This window comes from Capra hircus, chromosome 9, assembly GCF_001704415.2.
Source record: "Capra hircus breed San Clemente chromosome 9, ASM170441v1, whole genome shotgun sequence".
Lineage (NCBI taxonomy): Eukaryota > Metazoa > Chordata > Mammalia > Artiodactyla > Bovidae > Capra > Capra hircus.
Window position 1 is genome coordinate 63,347,982 of NC_030816.1, and position 23,801 is coordinate 63,371,782.

Sequence of the window (23,801 nt, forward strand, 5' to 3'; positions counted from 1 at the left end):
GGAAAATTTCCCTTCTAAATTGACTTCTGTATACTCCATGTTTAAAATGACCCCAACTACTAGTGACTTTGAAGGACATGATTGCAGTCAGGGGTCTTGGTCTTAACATAGAGACTATAAACTGTTAGCTTGGAGCCCCTCATACAATGAATGGATCCCCACCTGATCTCAAATGCCAACTTCATCACATGCATGCATGCATGCAAGGTGCATCAGTCGTGTCCAGCTCTTTGTGACCCTGTGGACCGTAACCAGCTAGGCCTCTCTGTCCATGGGATTCTCCAGATGAGAATACTGGAGTGGGTTGCTATGCCCTCCTCCAGGAGATCTTCCTGACCCAGGGATCGAACCCATGGTCTGTTATGGTCTCCTGCATTGGCAGGTGGGTTCTTTACTACTAGCATCACCTGGGAAGCCCTAAAAAGTTAGGTCACTTCCTGGACTTTACATTCTGTCTTTAACATTCTGTCCTACCAGTTTGTATACTCAGGTGCCACACTGCAGTGATTCCTGACTCTTTATGTTTTAATACGTGGTCAGGCTGCTTCTCCTTCCCCATTGCTCTTCTAGTTTACAGCTTTGCCAGTAGCAACCTTGGACCCAGCCTCTCCAATCCTCTTTCTCCTCTTCCCCTCCCCTAAAATAATTCCACACTAAAACAGAACAAAACTACTCAATTTTTTATTGCTACTGTGTTCATTTTTAAAATTAACTTGGGCAGAATTGACAGTTTTTTGATATTGAATCCTCTAATCTAAGAGCATGTTATATCTTTTCATTTATTCAAATCTTAGCTGTGTTCCCATAAAGTATTTTAAAGCTTTTTCATATATAACTTGCATTTTTAAATTAAAATTTTCCCTACTGTGTTTACTACAGCTATTTTAAATAGATTTTTTCTACTATCTCTAACTTGCATACATAGATATGAAATTATTGATTTCTATACCAATATTATACCATATGTATATCTATACTATGTTATAGTGACTGCAAATGCCTGTCTTATTCTTTGTTCCAATGAAATGGCCCATTAAAAATTATGTTGGATTTGGTGACAGGTAGGTACTTTTGTTAAGTTACAAATATCCACTTGTTCCCATATTATTATTATTTAATTAAGAATGGCTGTAAAATTGTATGAAATGTCAATATCTACAGTTTTTATATGATTTTTCCCCTGAAGTATATTAACACAATTAATACATGATTGAATTACCTAATGATGAACATTCTTACATTAATATGGAAATAAATCCAGGTTGATTTTGAAGTATTCATCTCATAATGAGTTATTAGATTATGTTTCCTGTTATTTTTAATTTCTAATGCCAATATTCATTAGTGAGATTGGCTAGTTTATCTTCTGATTTGTGTATTCAGGTTTTGTTATCAGCGTTAAAACTAATTTATTATTATTTTTTAATTCTACCTTTTCCTTCTCTTTCTTTGCTCTCAGACAGTTTTAAGCACTGGATTAACCTACTCTTTTAAAACTTTAGTAGATTCTTCTCCATGAAACTATCTAAGCTTAGTGTTCTTCCTCAATTTGGTTCAATTTTTTTTTTTTTACTATTTCAATTTTCCCCCATTTTATTGAGATATAACTGACATTAATATTATGAAAGTTTAAGGTCTAAAATGTGATGATTTGATGCATATACATTATAAAACAATTACCACAATAAGGTTAGTTAATACCTTCATCAATTCAGTTACTACTTTGGAGGTCAATATGGTGTAATTTTTGATACAATTTTTTTAACATGGAAATTAGTCTGTTAATACTCCCCCTCTAGATGTTCTAAAGTCAGATTTGATACTTTAAATAAATTAGAAAATCAGTTTCAACATTAGCTATGTCTTCCATCTAACAAAAGATATATATAATTTTTACTCCTAATCATAAAATCTTCTGTTTGAAAAATGTTAGTGATTTCCTATTAGCTATGAGATAAGAGCTAACTCTTTCACTTGGCATTGCCCATCTATAATCTTACTTCAGCCTCCCTCCACCACTATTCCTGTCATCACTCTTGGTGAACTCAGTATCCACTGAGCTGTTCCATGTAACACCTGCTCTGATCCTTCACAACCTTACCTCCCACTCTTAGGGACATGCTCTAGACCTAGCTGCTACATAATACCTGAACTGCAATTCTGGAGTGGTTCACTAACTGATAATCCTACAGAATTTGCTCAAGGTGTGAGAAAAAGAAAAGAATCAAGAATGTGCCTGATGATTTTGACTTAAAAATGGGTAGAAAGAAGTTGAAACTTACTGAGGTGAGGAAAACTACAAAAGAATCAGGTAGAGTTTTTTTTGTTTGGTTTTTTTTTTTCCATTTGGAAGAGAGAAGTGAGAATCACATTTGAATTTGAATCGGTTTGAGATAGCTGTAAGAGACATTTAAGTGGAGATGGACAGTAAGCAGATAAATGCATGAGTGTGGACTAGAGCTTAGAAATTTAGAAAACTTCCATGCATGGAATTTAAGAGATAAAGTTAAGAAGTAGTATTCTAGGAATTAGGAGACACACTTCAAGTCTTAGCTCTCCCACTTGCTGTATGCATCACTTGCATCTTCAAGGCATTAATTTCTTTATCTAGAAAGTGGTGAGTGAAAGGCTGTTCTCTAAGATCTTTTTGAACAGGCTGTTCATCCTCCATTCATTTAACTCAATAAATATTTACACAGAAGAACAGAACTGGAAGAATCATACTTCCTGATTCAGGCTATATTACAAAGCTACAGAAATCAAAACAGTATGATACTAGCACATGCAAAAATAGATCAATGGGTCAGGATGAAAGCCCAGAAATAAACCCCTTTATCCCTTAACATCCTCCCCCTTTCCCTCCCTGCTTCCTCATCATTCACACTGCCACTCTTTGGATCTCTAGGTCTTTACTATGTCTTACCTGTTATAAGAGCCCTATAACTACTCTTTTTACACACTACACCCTCTCCTAGGCCCTTTGCTATTTCCTAACTGCCCAAGTAAGAAGTTCTCTTTCAAATATTACCATATGACAAACACTTATTGTAGCATGTAATATATATAAAACTTTTTATTTTGGTGAGTTCTCCCTATCTGAGAGCTGTAAGTTTCCTGATACATGTCTGTACATGCTTTAATACCTTATTAATTTTTGCATTTTGTAGTATCAGGCATATGCTATATACATTTATTCACTGGCTGCTGTTTCTTCCTAGAATGTCCTTCTCCAAGATTTCTGCATGACTAACTCTTCTAATCCCAATCACCTCTTTGCTTGGGAAAAACCTACCCTTTAACTTAAAATTGCAACCTCCTGTTCTATTTTACTCCAGAGCACACATCACTAAAACAGCATCATTGCTTACTTATTCTCAGTGTCTCAGCACCAAATCAAAGCACTATCAAGAGAAGAATTCTTCTGTTTGCTTCATTGTTACAGCACCTAAAATATTTCCTAGCACATGAGATGCTTAATAACTGTTTTAAAAATGATTATAATTCTGTGTTTAAAGTAGCGAGGTGATGGACATGTTCATCAGTCTGACTGGTGATCATTTCACAAAACACATGTATATCAAATTATCACACTTGAAATTATATATAATTTTGTCAATATACTTCAATAAAGCTGAAAAACAATAAAAACAAAACAAAATCCTTACCATGTAATTCATCTCCTGATTGTAATTTTTCTTACTCATGCCAACAAGAAAAAAAAAGTTTTAAAAAACTATAGACCACATCAATTCTGATATAGCTGCTTTTCCTATTATGCTAAAAGACTTTTTTTGTATAGACTTTCTTCAACTTACAATGGGGTTTTATCCAAAAAAACCCATCATAAGCTGAAAACAAATGTCAAAATGCATGTAACTCATTAACCTATCAAACATTACAGCTTACCTCAGCTTACCTTACACATGCTCAGTACACTTAACATTAGCCTAAAGTTAGGCAAAATCATCTAATACAAAGCCTATTTTATAATTAAGTGTTGCAAAGATAGTATTGAGAATACCTTGTGTACCTATCACCCAGTCTTCCTTAATATTGACATATTACATCATCATGGTACATTTGCCAAAACTGAGATTAACACAGGATAATACTACTAACTAAAAAACAGACTTCATTCTCATTTCATGAGTTTTTCTAACTTAGGTCTTTTATCTGTTCTGGGAGCCAGTCGAGGATCATGTGTTGAATTTAGAAAACTTACCTTTGGATCTTCTTCATCCTCATCTTGGTAATCATCACAGAGGGGACTGGAGTTGGCTGCAAAGGTGGGTCCTTGGGAATAGTACTGAGAACTCCGGTAGCCATCCCGCCGTAACTTATCACACTCTGCAGGGGTAGAGGCGAGGGAAGGGAGAAAGGGCTTTAAGAAGCAGGATTTGCTTACTCCTTTTTATTTGCCTTTTTCTTGCAATATTTCTCTACATACAATAATGATTTAAAATAATAAAAATGATGATAAAAAGAACTAAGAGTTAGTAAAGCAGGTAACATACCTTATATGCCATGTTAATACGCTTCAAAGGGACTCTCTTACACCTCTCAAAAACTGAGTCCGGGTAATTACATTACTTTTATTGAAGTATAGTTGATTTACAATGTTGTGTTAATTTTTACTGTATACCAAGTTGACTCAGATATACATGTATACATTCTTTTTTAACATTCTTTTCCATTATGGTTTATCACAGGATACTGAATATAATTCCCTGTGCTATATAGTAGGTTGCTATTGTTTAGTCACTAAGCTGTGTCTGACTCTTTTCGACCCCAGAGACTGTAGCCTGCCAGGCTTCTCTGTCCATTGAATTTCCCAGGCAAGAATACTGGAGTGGGCTGCCATTTCATTCTCCAGGGGATCTTCCCCACTCAGAGATTAAACCCAAGTCTCCTGCATTGGCAGGCAGATTCTTTACCACTGAGCCAGCTGGAAGCCTGTCCACCTTACATATGATAGTTTGCATCCACTAATTTCAACTCCCAATCCTTTCTTCCCCTACTCCTCTCCTCCTTAGCAATCACAAGTCTGTTCTCTGTGAGTCTGTTTCTATTTTGCAAATAAATTCATTTCTATCATATTTTAGATTTCATGTATAAATGATATCATACGATATGTGTCTTTTTCCGATTTACTTCACTTAGTATGATAATCTCTAGGTCTGTTTATGTTGCAGCAAATGGCAATATTTCATTCTTTTTTATGACTGAGTAATATTCCATTGCATATATGTATCACATCCTCTTTATCCATTCATCTGTTGGTGGACATTTGGGCTGCTTTGATGGCTATTGTAAACAGTGCTACTATGAAACAGGGATGCATGTATCTTTTCAAATTAAGAATTTTGTCTAGGTGTATGCCTAGGATTGGGATAGCTGGATGACATGGAACTAAATTTTTAGTTTTTTGAGGAACCTCCATACTGTTTTCCATACGTACTATAATTCTTGACATGTAACAATCGATGATGTAATTCCACATCAAAAAGCGCAAGCAATTCTCATGTGAGGCTTGCCTTCTAGACTGATCAACTGGAAGTGAGAAATCATAGATTATAATCTCTCATTCTGTTTTTACTTCCAATTTTATTTGATGCTAAACAGCCTGTAATCACTGGGTGGAGTTTAGCACAAAGCTGGGTGGCACTCTGAGATGTCTTCCAGTTCACGGAGCAATGACTGGGGCCGTTGGCTGCTCAGAGACTGGGGATTCTCTTCAAGGAGGAACCACTGCACTGATAACTCCCGTCAGTGGAGGGAGAACAAAGCAAGGGTTCTAATGACATTTTAAAGTCCCGGGAGCTCTCCTATGACTTAGATACCTCAGAAAAGTATTTGCCTTGCAAAAGGATTCCCCACAGTGTTGCTTTAAATATCCATCTTGCTAAAGGAAGGTGACAAGTGTTTGCTTTTGGGCAAGTTTCCTCTTTGCACAGTTTTACAAAACCATGCACCTAATGGCACAGAACTAAAGTAGGGCATCTTCAGAGTTCCCTTTTAACACTAGGATCTAAGCTGCTTCTTCAAAGAGGAGATGAGCAGCTGCTTAGTGGAGGGATAAAAATAAAAAAATCCTCACTGTCCTGTGTTGCCTATCTCATGGTGGGAGCAGAGAGTCAAATGAAAACTACACATCAGATTTTTTTTTTAAACTCCATGGAAATAGTCACAAGGTTCTTTTAGAATGCCAAGCTAACTGAAAAATTGTACAGGTAATCATAAGATAGTTAAATACTAATACTTCAGTTACTTATGGGCTGAATAATGTGTGGGCTGGACTGGCAACCCATGCTAACTAACATTGAATAAAAAAAGAAAATTTAAAAAACATTTCTGACACCTCCAAAGTACATTTGAAAAAATGAGGATTTATAACACTAATCGAACCCTTTTCAGTGAAAAAGACTTCCACATTTTCTCCAGTATTTCACAACTTCTCTACAAAAATAAATAGTACAACCAGATTCTGTTCTCATTCCTACAGGGATGTTACATAAAGCATGATGACTAGTTTTCAAATGGTGTTCAGTGCAGAGTTCTTGGATTCTGTAAATGTTTTACTTTTTAAAATGATTTTAATTATTTCCTCTTGGCTGTGCTGAGTCTTCATGTTGCATGAGCTCTTCTCTGGTTGCGGTGAGTGGGGACTCTCTCCAGTCGCAGTGCACAGGCTTCACTTGTTGTGGAGCATGGGCTCCAGGGTGCAGGGGCCTCAGTAGTTGCGGCTCCCAGGCTCTAGCGCAGACTCAATAGTTACGGTGCACAGGCTTAGTTGCTCCACGGCATGTGGGATCTTCCCAGATCAGGGATCGAATTTGGGTCTCCGGTACTGGCAGGCAGATTCTTTACCACTGAGCCATCAGGGAAGTCTGGTTTTATTTTATTTTTTTTTTATCTTAAGGCTAGAATAAAACATAACACAACCCTATAATTCTACATGTCACTAATTAGTATTGCTAACTTAACTTTTCTGTAGTCCTATAAACTGAAGTCTCCTAAAGATTCAGGGTGAATCTTGTAAAACAAACTAATAAAACCTATTACCACTGTAAGTTGCTTATCACATAATTTGGTGCTTTCAAAAACAGTTACCAAACAGAACAAAACACAAAGTTAAGGCCAAGACCCTTTAAACCAAATCCTTTTCTTATTCAAAAAATAATCCTTTTCACCCTCATTCACTGATCTTAAGATAAGTACAAGTCTCAAATTATAGAATTTCATAGTACTAAAAAATCTGTTCTTGATATCAGATACCATGTAAGAATGTGTTTAAAAAAGATTAATCTGCAAGGGACTGCTAAGCTAGGTCATCTCTAAAGGTGGTATTCATTCTGATCTTCTTGGCAATAATATTAAAAACATCCAAAATGTTATCATCAAAAAAGACAACAAATCACAAGAGTTGGCAAGAATGTAGAGAAAAAGGAACCCCAGTGCTGTAGGTGGAAATGTAAATTGATGCAGCCACCATGGAAAACAGCATGGAGGTTCCTCAAAAAATTAAAAACATAACTCTCATACAATTCAGCATTTCTGCTTCTGGGCATTTATCTGAAGAAAATAAAACAGTAACTCAAGAAGATATATGTACTCCAATGTTCATTTACATGCACAGAGAGAGGAATATTACTGAGCCATAAAAAAGAATGAAATCTTGCCATTTGCAATAGCATGAATGGACCTAGACGGTATTATGCAAAGTGAAATAAGTCAATCAAAGACAAATACCATATGATTTCACTTACATGTGAAATTTAAAAAACAAAACAAACAAATCAGAAACAGACTTAAAGGTCCAGAGAACAACTGGGTGGCTGTCAGACAGCAGGGGGGATGGGGTTGGGCATAATAGGTGAAGGGGATTAAGATGTACAAAATTCCAGTTATAAAATACACAAGTCTTAGGGATGTAATATACACCCTTATATAGAACATGGTCGATAATATAGTAATTTTGTATGGTGACAGATGTTACTAGACTTACCATGATCATTTTGCAATGTATTTAAATATCAGAGCAGTATGTTGTACACCCGAACCTATATTGTACATCAATTACACTTCAAAATTTTTTAATTAAAAGGAAATTTAAAATAGCCAAATGACATACCTGTTAAAGTTTATAAAACCAAAATACTGCAAAACTGTTATCCGTAAATTAAAATCATGAAAAGCTGACAACTGTTAGTATTCCCAGTATGTGTCATCTTTCAAGCCTAGTTTAAAGGACAATGTCTTTTCTTTCCATGGTTAAATTTATGTCACAAAAATGTTTAAATAGTGGTATAACAAACTAGCATATCAAAGGAACATGGTGCTCATCTAAGATTAAATTAGGCCATATAAATTTATGGCAGATAACCAATTTTTAAATTCTTACCAGATTAATCTAATAAACTCATTAATTAATCTAATTAATTAATAAATAATCTAATTAATCTAATAAACTCATCGAGTTCCACTGTCATTTATCTTCAACTCTAACGGGAAATCTAGGAAAATTTCCTCTTGTCAAGTTGCAGTGGCCCTCAGCTTCTAAAACCTTGGCTTTGTTCATTAAAAAGTGAGTTTATTGTCTATGGAGTGAGATATAAGCGAGTACTAGCAATCATGAATAAACAAAGACTTTTCAAACACTACACTGATGGTAAGGGCAAGGCAAAGTAAAACTTAAAGCCAGGTTATGCCAGCAACCACAGGTGGGAAACATGATACTAACTGTAATAGAAGCTCTCTCTTTAACACATATGCTTCTTGCAACAGAAATTTAGAGTAAAACCATGCTATTGTTCTCACAGTACTGCTCAGATAAAGGTGTCACTGTTTGTAGTGTCCTCTGGTTTTCCAGCCACAAATTTCCTCCTCCTTCCTTTCCTGTCCAGCTATTTTCTTTAGCACAGGAACAATGGACAAATAACGTGGGTGACCGAAGTTTTAAATATAGAAGCAAAAAATACTGTCATAGGCTTGGATGGTTACCTAACCATCTTACGAATTTAATACTGTTTTGTCCTCCCAACCTTCACATATTACACTATTTGCTGGACTTTCTGCTTTAATATTTTAGATATGTTGAGGGAGACTGCTGCAAGAAGATTTAGAGTTATCTTCAAACTCATTTTCTCTACCGGAAATCCTTGATGAATTTCCATGCTCTGTTTTGCTCCTAAGTGTAATGAATTAGTGACAATGAGCTGGAGTATAAAGCAGTCACAAACACTTCCAAACCCCAGGGGCTTGATACAAGAAGATGCTTTTATGACTCTGCACATTCTCCCGGTCCAGGCAGAGGTGGCAGTCACACGGAGATCAGGCCGTGGGAAGATCCCCCTCAGAGAGTGCTCAGACCATCACACAGCAGCACTACTGGCTCTGGAAACTTCTGCCAGAAGTAACCAGGTTACTTCCTCTCCTGTTTCTTTGGACACAACAAGTCACATGTCCACATGTACCTTCAGAGGTGAGAAGGAAGGGCAACCTTACCTCATAAGCAAGGGGAAAATCCAACTATTCCAAACCAACTCTAATGACTCCTCCAGAGACAACACCGAATCTAAGATTTCCCAGATCCTTGTCACCCATTCTCTTCCAGTCCTTCCTGAACAACGTTGAGAAGTGTGGGATTTGCAATGAAAAGCTACACTTGTGTGTTTCAGTAACAGAACGTTAACCACTGGCGAGGGTAGGTGGATGGGTGAGTGGCACGGCTGTGGGACAGCTCTACGGAGGAGCAGCTGAGTGTCTGTAATTCAGACAAACCAGGTACCACTCACTACCTGTGAGACTTGGGGGACAGCATCTTAACTTCCTAGAAACTCAGATTCCACTTCTAAAGCTGGGCCATTACTTCTTTGGGGGAGCTGTCATGAGAATCAGCCAACAAGTATTTCTGAGAACTCTGCTCTTTCAGGTAAGAGACTAGCTCAGGGTGCATCAGGACTTGGTACAGAACCCTTCCACTTGGCCAGTGCTCAAAAAACACACTCACTGATGTCAACATTTACCATATAAGCCACAACTACCTCAAATCCTCTCACTTTAAAAAGTCAGTAAGCAACTCCATAACAAGACCTGCCTGGCTACACAGTTCTTTTAGATTCTAAGGTCTGACCAAACTGTTGGCTACATCTTGACTAAAGCATCATGAGGTTGTATTTCTTTTTCTGCATATGACACTCATACAGGGATTCTCTTACTGTCAGTGGCCTAAACATTTATTTCTAACTCCTCTCAACCCCAAAAAAGAGCACAAATTTTTGAGTTGATCTAAGTACAAAATTTATAAACGTAATTGGTTTCATGTAACATGAAACCTTATATTTAGGAGCATTTTTACACTAAAAGAGTATCAGCCAGATGCCTAGTAAATGTATTTGATGTTTTGTAACTTCTAAAGCAAAGAGAAAAAAGGATCAAGGTTTTTTGATCTGAAAGTATGTGTGCTGGGTTGAACTGTGTCCCCAGAAAAGAAATGTTGAGGTCCTAACCCCCGGTACCTGTGACTATGACCTCATTTACAGTCTTTCCAGATGTAAGTATGTTAAAATGAGGTCTTCTGGGTGGGTTCTAAGCCAATATGACTAGTGTCCTTGTGAAGAGGAAACAGAGGCACTGGGACCATTTGAAGATGCACTGACACAGAGGAAAGACAGCCAGCTGCAGACAGAGGCAGAGACAGATTGGAGTTATGCTGCTACAAGAGCACATGGGACCACCAGAAACTGGAAGAGGGTGACCCCAAGAGGCTGAAGGGAGTATGGCCCTGCCAACACCCTGATTTTGGACTTCTAGCCTCCAGAATTTTAAGACAATATATTTCTATTGTTTTAAGTCACCCAGTTTGTAGCACTTTGTCATGGCAGTCCAAGGAAATTAACAAAGATGGAACCAGGAGATGCTAAGATGTAAAAGACGTTCATAAGGATCTTTGGAGAAACGGGGTGATGTTCCCTTTGGTAGGAATCTTAGAGCATCACGGTGAAGAAATGGCAACAGGAATTGGGTGTCTGGAGTCGGCTGTCTGGCTGCTGAAGAGCTGTGCAACTCTGGGCAAGAAACATTTGTCAGCTTCAGCACCAAGCTCTAAGGCTCCAAAAGTTAGCCTTTGTCGTAGGAAAAGGCTAGACATAAAAACAACTCTCAGCAGACATACTGTAACTGCTGTGTATTACTAATACTAACTTCGATTGAGAGTTCCCTATGAACAAGCCAAAGCACTTTGTATACAGTAAATCATTTACTCTCCACAACAACCTTAAGAGATGGGAATAATACCTACAATTTATGTACAAAGACCTTGAGACACAAAGTTTTAGACTTGCGTCAGTTGGTGGAACCAATATTAGACTCCACGTGCTTGGGCCACAAAGCTGGTGCTCTTTCCTGAGAGTGTCAACTTGCTTATGATGAGAAACTATCCTCCTCCATGTCTCTGGGTTGTTGTTGTTTAGCTGCTCAGTCATGTCTAGCTGTTTGTGATCCCATGGACTGAAGCCCACCAGGCTCCTCTCTCCATGGGATTTCCCAGGCAGGAATACTGGAGGGGGTTGCCATTTCCTTTTCTAGGAGATCTTCCTGACCCAGGGATTGAACCCATGTCTCCTGCACTGGCAGATGGATTCTTTACCACTGAGCCACCAGGGAAACCCATATGTCTCTGTACCACAATTAATTATGTATAAAATAACACTGCTCTTTATCTGATAAATCAATAATACACGTTTGAGTTTAAGAAATTAAGAAATTGAACTAGTTTTACTAGAGTTTTTTCCTATACTTCCATTTCAGTAACAACAATAACAAAAATATGAGTATAAAATGCAATGAGCATTGTTCATCTTAAAGAATGTTGGTATTTAAGGTTTACTATAACCTCAGATATGCAGATGACACCACCCTTATGGCAGAAAGTGAAGAGGAGCTAAAAAGCCTCTTGATGAAAGTGAAAGAGGAGAGCGAAAAAGTTGGCTTAAAGCTCAACATTCAGAAAATGAAGATCATGGCATCCGGTCCCATCACTTCATGGGAAACAGATGGGGAAACAGTGGAAACAGTGTCAGACTTTATTTTGGGGGGGCTCCAAAATCACTGCAGATGGTGACTGCAGCCATGAAATTAAAAGACGCTTACTCCTTGGAAGAAAAGTGATGACCAACCTAGATATAGATAGCATATTCAAAAACAGAGACATTACTTTGCCAACTAAGGTCCGTCTAGTCAAGGCTATGGTTTTTCCTGTGGTCATGTATGGATGTGAGAGTTGGACTGTGAAGAAGGCTGAGCGCCGAAGAATTGATGCTTTTGAACTGTGGTGTTGGAGAAGACTCTTGAGAGTCCCTTGGACTGCAAGGAGATCCAGCCAGTCCATTCTGAAGGATATCAACCCTGGGATTTCTTTGGAAGGAATGATGCTAAAGCTGAAGCTCCAGTACTTTGGCCACTTCATGCGAAGAGTTGACTCATTGGAAAAGACCCTGATACTGGGAGGGATTGAGGGCAGGAGGAGAAGGGGACGACAGAGGATGAGATGGTTGGATGGCATCACTGACTCGATGGACGTGAGTCTGAGTGAACTCCGGGAGTTGGTGATGGACAGGGAGGCGTGGCATGCTGCAATTCATGGCGTCGCAAAGAGTTGGACACAACTGAGCAACTGAACTGAATAGATGATTTGGGAGAATGGGAATTCTAACATGTATACTGTCATGTAAGAATTGAATCGCCAGTCCATGTCTGACGTAGGGTGCAGCTTGCTTGGGGCTGGTGCATGGGGATGACCCAGAGAGATGTTGTGGGGAGGGAGGTGGGAGGGGGGTTCATGTTTGGGAACGCATGTAAGAATTAAAGATTTTAAAATTTAAAAAAAATAAAAAATTAAAAAAAAAAAAGAATTAAAGATTTTAAAATTTAAAAAAAATAAAAAATTTAAAAAAAATGTTAAAAAAAAAAAAAATTAGAGATGGACTCTTAGCTTTTCCTCAAAGGGAAAGCATGTCTGTAGGTGAAAACACTACCTATCTCATAAATAATGAAAATATTAGCAGACTCAGCATTTTAAGATGAAACGGAAAATTCTTTGATCCCTTTTGAAAATTATTTTATAAATTCTTCAATTTATATTAATTATACATATTAATATATAATGTATTCCCAAACTTTCTTAGAGCTGATGGCATTCAGGGTCTACTGGCTGGCAGTCCACCATGCTTACAGGGAACCCAAGTCACTGCACTACTTCATGACAGCTTCCCCCAAATCTTTTGAGGTTTACTTCAAATCCCCTTCTTCACAAAGCCTTCCCCACTTACTACAACCTTCTGTGTGTGTCTGCACACGTGCACCTGCTTAGTCATGTCAGACCCCTTGTGACCCATGGACAGTAGCCCACCAGGCTCCTCTGTCCATGGAATTCTCCAGCAAGAATAATGGAGGGGGTAGCCATTCCCTTTTACAAGGGATCTTCCTGAGCCAGAGATCGAACCCATATCTCTTGCATCTCCTGCATTGGCAGGTGGATCCTTAACCAATGTGCCACCTGGGAAGCCCACAATCTTCCATGCCAGCCTAAACTTTTCATTAGAAACCACATGGCATACTTCCTTAGATCCTCTGCTGTGCCTCACACAGTATAAAGGGTCAACTAGTATTTTCAACAAAAGATCAGAGAGAGAGAAAAAAAAGAGTGAGGAGGATTAAGGAGGTATAGTCGCAACTACTGCCCAAAAGGCAGGATCTTGGAAGAACAATTTTAAGACAATTCTCTTTTCTCAGTTCCTCATGTGTCATGACTCCAGAACAAAGCATTCCCATCCCACATTTATCCCACATTTAAGTTACCAATATTAATATTTATGGAGCATCTGCTATCTGCCAAGTGCTGTTGAAGGTACAGGAGATTCCAGTGAGCAGAACAAACAAAAATTCCTGTCTTCAGAGAGCTTGTGCTCTAAGAAGACACAGACAACAAACAGTAAAAAGAGCCAACTACATAACAAGAAAGAACATCCTAAGTGTTAAGAAAAAAATTAAGCAGAGAAGGGTATAGGGAGTGGTGTGGAAGCAGGCCTGCCTGAGTGAAGAAAGGGGGTCCCATCACCCTGAGAAAGAGATGGAGGGAAGTGTGACCTGCGCTGGGTGAAGAGAAAGGACAGTAGGAGATGGTTAAACATGTAAAGGGCCTTGGAGGTTCCTGTAAGGACTCGCTTTTAACCATGAGGCTGGACGGTAGCCTCTGGAGACTTTTAACAGAGAAGTGACTTGATCTCACCCGCATTTACCCGTTTCTTCCTGCCTACCTTCTTCTCCCAGGTACTAGGACTTAGCTTAACAGGACTCAAATACATGAATTCCAAATAAACCTGTCTGAGGAAAAGTAAATCACCTAGTCGTGCCAGTAAAAAACACATTGAGGGGCTTTCCTGGTGGCTCAGTGGTAAAGAACCTGCCTGCCAATGTCGGGGACACAGGTTCGATCCTTAGCCGGGAAGACCCCATGGGCCATGGAGCAACTGAGCCCGAGGACCACAACTACTGAGCCTGTGCTCTGGAGCCTGGGAGCTGCAATCACTGAAGCTCCACAGCAAAAGAAGACACCGCAATGAGAAGCCTGAGCTTCGCAGTGAAGAGAAGTCCTTGTTCACCGCCACTAAAGAGAAGCCTGCATGACAACAAAGGCCCAGCATAGCCAATAAAGAAATAAAGGTTTTTTAAAAAAAGCTATCAGCATTTTACTATTGATTTGTATAACTTGTCATACAAAGTTTTTTCATATTTATAATTCCATGAGATAAATGTGTGAGTGAAACTTTTCGTGAATTTACTATTAAGATTTTGAAATATATTCCAAGAGAATGCTTTTAACTTAAATGGTCACTAATTCAGACTTCTTTAGATGAAAGATGGAAGGAAAAGGAGGAGATGGAGAGAGAAACTGAATGGAAAGTCAGAATAAAAGGGGATTTATCATTTATTCCCTAAGGAAATGAGGTGAAAAGATGAGTGGATGCTAAAAGGGAAAAAAAGTGAAGTTTGCTGAATGTTAGCTTATCTGAGTAAGAAGAAGAAATGATAAAGGAAGTAATATTAAATGAGCACTCTTGTCCTTAAAAAACTAAAAACAGTCACCATATGGTCCAGCAATACCACTACTGGGCATATATCCAGAGAAAACTCTAACTGGAAAAGATACAGGCACCCCAATGTTCACAGCAGCACTATTTATATAATAGCCAAGACATGGAAGCAACCTAAATGTCCACCCACAGATGGATGGATAAAGAAGATGTGGTATATATACACAATGGAATATTATTCAGAAAAAAAAGACTGAAATAATGCCATTTGCAGCAACATGGATGGACCTTCAGATTATTAACCTAAATTTGGAAAACTCAGCAGTCGCCACAGGACTGGAAAAAGTCAGTTTTCATTCCAATCCCAAAGAAAGGCAATGCCAAAGAATGCTCAAACTACCACACAATTGCACTCATCTCACACGCTAGTAAAGTGATGCTTAAAATTCTCCAAGCCAGGTTCAGCAATACGTGAATTTACATAAGGCAGAGGAACCAGACATCAAATTGCCAACATCTGTTGAATCATCGAAAAAGCAAGAGAGTTCCAGAAAAACATCTATTTCTGCTTTATTGACGATGCCAAAGCCTTTGACTATGTGGATCACAATCAACTGTGGAAAATTCTGAAAGAGATAGGAATACCAGACCACCTGAACTGCCTCTTGAGAAACCTATATACAAGTCAGGAAGCAACAGTTAGAACTGGACATGGAACAACAGACTGGTTCCAAATAGGAAAAGGAGTACATCAAGGCTGTATATTGTCACCCTGCTTATTTGATTTATATGCAGAGTACATCATGAGAAACACTGGGCTGGAGGAACCACAGCTGGAATAAAGACTGCTGGGAGATATATCAATAACCTCAGATATGCAGATGACACCACCTTTATGGCAGAAAGTGAAGAAGAACTAAAGAGCCTCCTGATGAAAGTGAAAGAGGAGAGTGAAAAAGTTGGCTTAAATCAACATTCAGAAAATGAAGATCATGGCATCTGGTCCCATCACTTCATGGCAAATAGATGGGGAAACAGTGGCTGACTTTATTTTTCTGGGCTCCAAAATCACTGCAGATGGTGATTGCAACCATGAAAATTAAAAGACCCTTACTCCTTGGAAGGAAAGTTATGACCAACCTAGATGGCATATTAAAAAGCGGAGACATTACTTTGTCAACAAAGGTCCATCTAGTCAAGGCTATGGTTTTTCCAGTGGTCATGTATGGATGTGAGAGTTGGACTATAAAGAAAGCTGAGCACTGAAGAATTAATGCTTTTGAACTGTGGTGTTGGAGAAGACTCTTGAGTCCCTTGGACTGTAAGGAAATCCAACCAGTCCTTTGTAAAGGAGATCAGTCCTGGGTGCTCATTGGAAGGACTGATGTTGAAGCTGAAACTCCAATACTTTGGCCCCCTGATGCGAAGAGCTGACTCATTGGAAAAGTCTCTGATGCTGGGAAAGATTGAGGGCAGGAGAAGAAGGGGACGACAGAGGATGAGATGGTTGGATGGCATCACAGACTCAATGGACACGGGTTTGGGTGAACTGTGGGAGTTGATGATGGACAGGGAGGCCTGGCGTGTTGCAGTTCATGGAGTCACAAAGAGTCAGACATGACTGAGCGACTGAACTGAAATCAAAGAAAGACAAATAACATGTATCACTTATATATGGAATCTTAAAATATGATGCAAATGAACTTTGCTCAATATTTTGATATATATATGTGAGAAAAGAATCTGAGATATATATATATATATAATAAGAATATACACAAATATAACTGAATCACTTTGCTGTACAACCAAAACTAACACAAAATTGTAAACCAACTCTACTTCAAAAAAAAAAAAATAACTTAAATTTTTAAATGACACAAGTGCATTTATTTACAAAACAGAAATAGAAACAAACTTATGGTTACCAAAGGGGATAACGGGGGTGGATGCAAGAGATAAATTAGGAGTTTGGGATTAAGAGATATGCACTACTATATATAAAACAGGTAAACCACAAGGACCTATTGTTTAGCAAAGGGAACTATATTCAACATCTTGTAATAATATATAATGGAAAAGAATCTGAAAAAATATAACTATAAATATAATTTAATCACTTTTCTGTACACTTGAAACTAATACAATACTATAATTAACTATAGTTTAATTAAAAAAAAGAAAGAAACAGAAGACAAGCACTACTGCATTAAAAGCCAGACGGACCAGTTAAAAAAGGCTGTTTTGTCATTTTTCAGGTTGCATGGATTGTGGTGGTATATACGAGTATGAACTGCTAGGAAAGCGTCTAAATATTCAGATCAAAAGCACACTGCTAGTATTTCACAACAGTACGGCATTTTAGACATACCATACTTTAAAATCTGAATGTGGTTTCTTTCTAACAGTATTAAATCTTTCATAATCCTCCTCCTATAATTCAAGGTCATTAACAACTCCAGTTCCAAAGTTAATTATAAATAATGGCCATGATGTACTGCTTCAGTGAGAATGTCCTGGGATGAACCAAAGTCTAAACAACTCTTTTTTTCACATCACTGATTTTTAAAGCCATTACTCCTGACACTTAATAAATGCATTATTTTCTAAACTGAAAGCCCTTGGCCATCATTATTTGATTTGTGTGTAAAATATTTCTGTGTGAACTGAAGGAAAGCAGATATTATACCTGTCTTATGGATTATGAGACACAAATGTTTTACATCTCTGGTAGATCCAGGTTTCCAAACTTCTATCCCAGTTATTTATCCATCAGATTATCAGTGACAGGGCTGAAAGCCAGTTCTTATATCTTTGTCTGGTACCAGAGGGCTGAGAACATGGACGACTACAAACATATATTTAGAAGAAAATCAATAATCAATTCCAGTCCAACAGCTGTATCAGGTCTTATACAGCTAAAGATTCTAGTTTGAGCTTTCATTTAACAAGCAACATAGGAAAACTTTTACTGCACTCAAATATTATGCTCTGTGCACATTAGGGAAGTTATTTTCTTACTGAAAATAAAGTCAAAATGCATTTCAAAGTGGAAGGAATCTGCCTTCTAGTACATTTATTGCGTCTGGCAATCCTGAAGAGGAAATCATACTGATATTGTAGTTAAAATTCTGCCTTGCCAGTCATGTATACTGGATTTTCCAAAATTACATTTGGATAGTCCATAAATTCTTTTCTTCAAAGCAGCTAAGCCCCCTTCAAAGCAGCTAGCTGTACTTTAATTTATTGAAATTGTCTTCAAGAATCAACAAATTAGAACTTAGTTAACGGACTATAAATGGTCAAAAGATTTTTGAGTTACTCAGTTACTTGCAGCATATCAAGTGAGCTGAAAAGCTATGTTAAATCTTAAAGACACCATGGATTTAACATAGATACTTTCAATGGATATTGTCCTAGATAATTTGAGAGCAATTATAAATAATAGATTCCAAATAAATATGACTTTTGGGTTTACTATTACACTAGTGATTCATTCTTTTCTTCCCTCTCCCCTTAAGAATAATTGTTTGTATATAGTTATACAGGAATACTTACAATGATATAAAAGTATATTATTATATATGAAGTACTAAATCCAAATTTATCTTCCCATAAATCCATGTTTGAGTCCATAAGATGCCTTCTTTATCAATTATCATGTCAATGATACTTTGCATCCAAAGTACCATAAATTATGAAAGGAGAAAATATATGGCTTTAAGGATTAAGCCCAAGTCTCTCTTAAAGTTCCAAAATCTCTCCTCTCTTCATGTCTTAATGGTGCATGGACATTATGCACCGTTGGACAAAATGCTCCAGGTGCTAGAGTATAATTTATTAACTGAGGGTAAGAAAGAGACAGCCAATCAGAAAATATGCCAATAATCACCCACGTTTCAAGGAAAAGGAAGCTTCCTGGAAGGAGATGAATCAATTCATTCAAGTAACCTGCTAACAGCCAGGGAGATGAATGGTGGTGGCCAAGATCTTAAACTCTGGCAGTGAACAGCTGTGTGTTTGTTTGAATCTTAGCTCACAATGAGCTAGTGAAACTGAAAGTGGTACAATTTTCAAGGTGTTTACAATTTGGTTGACTGATTAAACAAGTTCACATGACAATTTATGGAGCAGGGTTCTCCCGATGAAGGTGCATCCAAATCCCCTGGGGGCTTGTTAATTATTTGGCTGACCTGAGTGTCTGACTCAGTGGGTTTGCACTGGAGCCTGAGAACTTACACTTCTAATAAATTCCTAGGTGATATTCCTGCTGCTGGTCTGGGAGCCACACTACAAGAAAACTGTTTCAGAGTAAAGTAAGTAGCCACAGAGAAAGAGAAACAAAATGAAAGGTTCTTGATGTGAAATCCATGAACCCATTTGGGGCAGGTATAAAGTAAAGGGAAAAGCCTTCCATTTGGAGGAGGTGCTAGGTGAGGCTCCTGAAGACCAGAATTTTCCTCCTTATTCCAGGCAAGAAAAGGTAAAAGGCCCAAGGGGAAAAGAGGGTTTCTTTTATTTTATTTAAGTGTTTCTTTTATTTTGCCATGATGATCCACACTCACCAATGGAGTAACTAGAGAAGAAGATGGGGAACAAAGGATGAAGAAGAATTTAGCTGATAGAGTATAGAGAGCACTGTGGAAGGAGAAATGCTTTATCTGGTAGCTACTTTCTTTTCAGGCCACTTCCACCTCTCCCTTGATTACTGCGGTCATCTCCACCCAATGTCCTGGGTCACTCCGATTCTTTTACTTTGAACTTTTAACACAGAACCAAATTGAACCACTTAAAAAGTGTGAGTCAGATTATGTCAATCCTGAGCTCAAACTTCTCCAATGGCTTCCCAGGCCCTGAAAGTAAAAGCCGATGTCCTCCTAAAGGTGTCTAAGTGAAAGTCGCTTAGTCGTGTCCAGCTCTTTGTGACCCCGTGGACTGCACAGTCCATGGAGTTCCCTGGGCTAGAATACTAGAGTGGGTAGCCTTTTCCTCCTCCAGGGCATCTTCCCAACCTAGGGATCGAACCCAGGTCTCCTGTATTGCAGGTGATTCTTTACCAGCTGAGCCACAAGGGAAGCCCTAGAATACTGGAGTGGGTAGCCTATCCCTTCTCCAGTGGATCTTCCCGACCCAGGAATCAAACCAGGGTCTCCTGCATTGCAGGTGGATGCTTTACCAACTGAGCTATGAGGGAAGCCCTAAAGGTGCCTAAGCCACATACAATTTACTCATTGTAGGTGGCCAAGAGTTCATTAAATGAATGAACCTTCAGTGCTTGAAAGGGCCCTGTGATTATATGACAGGGGGGCTGTCCCTAGCCCTCACCCAGGTGCATTTTATCTTTGGCCATACTTTTTATCTTAATTTACCCAAAGCATGTGACCTGCCTATCTGGTACACCAAAGGTGTCATCAGCATTTATTAAGCACAACTGACACGTATGGGTTAGGGCCAGCATAAACACAGAATTTAACGGGTGAGGGGCACCTATTATATACATGTTCAGTAAATAAGAGGATGAGGGAAGAGCAGGTAGAGAAGATGATGCTTACTGCTCTATTAGGGTTACCTATCCAAGAAAATTTGGTCCCAGTAGAACTTTAGAGACACTGACCAAATCCAACATCACAATACTTATTCCATCATGGGCAACTTTTGTGGTTTTTGGTCAGATAGAACAGATGTCACAGGAAAGCTCCCAGAGAGGTTCTGGGAAGGAGTAAGGTGGAAAAGAGGGCTTCCCGTGTGATTCAGACAGTAAAGAATCTCCCTGCAATGCAGGAGACCTGGGTTCGATACCTGGGATGGGAAGATCCTCTGGAGAAGGGAAGGGCTACCCACTCCAGTATTCTTGCCTGGAGAACTCCATGGACAGAAGAACCTGGCAGGCTACAGTCCATGGGGTCGCAGAGTCAGATATGACTGAGTGACTAATACTTTCACAAGGTAGAAGAGAGATGGTGGAAAAGCTGCCTTTGAAGTAAATGGGTTCCACAAGGGAGGCGGGAAATGACAAGCAAACTTCTGAATTCACACACCTAATACTTCCTTTAGAACAATTCCAAATGACTTCCCATTTCAATCTACTTAGTGTGTTTTGGGAGATAAAGTGGTCAGGACCTGGAAGGTGGAGTAGCATGAGAACATGTACCATTAATTGTATCATCAGCTCAACAGTCACACAGGAAAAGAATTTGCTGACTAATACACTGAAAAGGCATTGAAAAGAGTCACCTCCCTCCATATCCTGGGACAAGTATCTCCTTCAATGACTAATATTAAACACCATAGGCAATGTCATTTATGCAAAAGGGCAAAAAGGGGTCATATTGACTGATGATATTCTTCCTGTATAGTTAATTTCTATTAGAGTAGAATAAAACCCTCCCTAAACACTTAGGCTTCAGCAATACGTGAACCGTGAACTTCCAGATGTTCAAATTGGTTTTAGAAAAGGCATAGGAACCAGAGATCAAATTGCCAACATCCACTGGATCATCGAAAAAGCAAGAGAGTTCCAGAAAAACATCTATTTCTGCTTTATTGACGACGCCAAAGCCTTTGACTATGTGGATCACAATAAACTGTGGAAAATTCTGAAAGAGATGGGAATACCAGACCACCTGACCTGCCTCTTGGGAAACCTATATGCAGGTCAGGCAGCAACAGTTAGAACTGGACATGGAACAACAGACTGGTTCCAAATAGGAAAAGGAGTACGTCAAGGCTGTACATTGTCACCCTGTTTATTTAACTTATATGCAGAGTACATCATGAGAAACACTGGGCTGGAAGAAGCACAAGCTGGAATCAAGATTGCCGGGAGAAATATCAAGAACCTCAGATATGCAGATGACACCACCCTTATGGCAGAAAGCGAAGAGGAACTAAAAAGCCTCTTGATGAAAGTGAAAGAGGAGAGCGAAAAAGTTGGCTTAAAGCTCAATATTCCGAAAATGAAGGTCATGGCATCTGGTCCCATCACTTCATGGCAAACAGATGGGGAAACAGTGGAAACAGTGTCAGACTTTATTTTGGGGGGCTCCAAAATCACTGCAGATGGTGACTGCAGCCATGAAATTAAAAGGCGCTTACTCCTTGGAAGGAAAGTTATGACCAATCTAGATAGCATATTAAAAAGCAGAGACATTAGTTTGTCAACAAAGGCTCATCTAGTCAAGGCTATGGTTTTTCCAATGGTCATGTATGGATGTGAGAGTTGGACTGTGAAGAGTGCTGCTGCTGCTGCTAAGTCGCTTCAGTCATGTCCGACTCTGTGTGACCCCAGAGACGGCAGCCCACCAGGCTCCCCTGTCCCTGGGATTCTCCAGGTAAGAACACTGGAGTGGGTTGCCATTTCCTTCTCCAACGCCTGAAAGTGAAAAGTGAAAGTGAAGTCGCTCAGTCATGTCTGACTCTTAGGGACCCCATGGACTGCAGCCTACCATGCTCCTCCGTCCATGGGATTTTCCAGGCAAGAGTACTGGAGTGAGTTGCCATTGCCTTCTCCAGAAGAGTGCTGAGTGCTGAAGAATTGATGCTTTTGAACTGTGGTGTTGGAGAAGACTCTTCCGAGTCCCTTGGACTGCAAGGAGATCCAACCAGTCCATTCTGAAGGAGATCAGTCCTGGGTGTTCTTTGGAAGGAGTGATGCTAAAGCCGAAACTCCAGTACTTTGGCCACCTCGTGTGAAGAGTTGATTCATTGGAAAAGACTCTGATGCTGGGAGGGATTGGGGGCAGGAGGAGAAGGGGACGACAGAGGATGAGATGGCTGGATGGCATCACCGACTCGATGGACCTGAGTTTGAGTGAACTGCAGGAGTTGGTGATGGACAGGGAGGCGTGGCATGCTGCGATTCATGGGGTCGCAAAGAGTCGGACACAACTGAGTGACTGAACTGAACTGACTGAAACACTTAGGGATTAAATATTAAAATTCACACCACTGGATAAAACTGTTTGTTAGCTTTATTTTTCACTGCAAACCATGGAAAGAATTATTCTTCAAATGTTATTTGTCGTGGCAGAAAACTGGCTTTTAACATTGCTTTTCTTCACATAGCCAAAATCATTTAAAGAGACTTGAAGAACTAAATCTGACTTAAATTAAGGTGAAAGCTTCTCATACCCATGATAAATGTGAGAGTGCTGCGGGTGTGCAAGTCCTAGTTGAGCGCCACCAGAGCACAACCAAATTGGAGGTGATCTCATTTCACTTTAGAATGAAAAAGCCCTATCACTGGCAGTCTTGGAGCATCACCAAGGTTACTCAATATCAAATAACTTGCAAAGAGTCTAAACCAACACCAGGGTCTTCAGTTGTACAGGGAATGATAACAAACCTTATCCACAGTACCTTCAATGTAGCATTTTTATGCTGCACTGGGCAAAAATATAGCAGCCGCTCAAGTTACTCAGTTTATCAGGAATTAAACTGGAATTGCTGAAACAGCAGACTGGCCACGGACACAAAAACAAAACAAAAAGCCTTTTGTTCAAACCATCCATGGTGCTTTGTTAAGACCTGGATCATTCAAATGACTGTCTTTGCTATTCTATCTTTTGTGCGTTGCTTGCTATTAAAGGCGACAGGTCTCTTTACCCACTGAAAAAGCAAGGATTGTTCCTTTTTCCTTTGTTCTTGCATCTGACTTCCCTCACACAGGTTAACTACCTGTTCAGGGTTACCATACCCAGACTTAGTATT

General features: G+C 39.1%; 1 protein-coding gene across 6 annotated transcripts in view; it reads right to left on the reverse strand.

Annotated features, from left to right (window-relative positions):
• The window catches only part of NHSL1 (NHS like 1), a 266,654-nt gene that overhangs the window by 34,073 nt on the left and 208,780 nt on the right, over positions 1-23,801 (reverse strand). For all 6 annotated transcript variants that reach the window (XM_018053262.1, XM_018053264.1, XM_018053266.1 and 3 more), the window contains exon 3: positions 4,223-4,347. In XM_018053262.1, the coding sequence (XP_017908751.1) occupies positions 4,223-4,347 (125 nt within the window). The remainder of the gene's footprint in view (positions 1-4,222; positions 4,348-23,801) is intronic.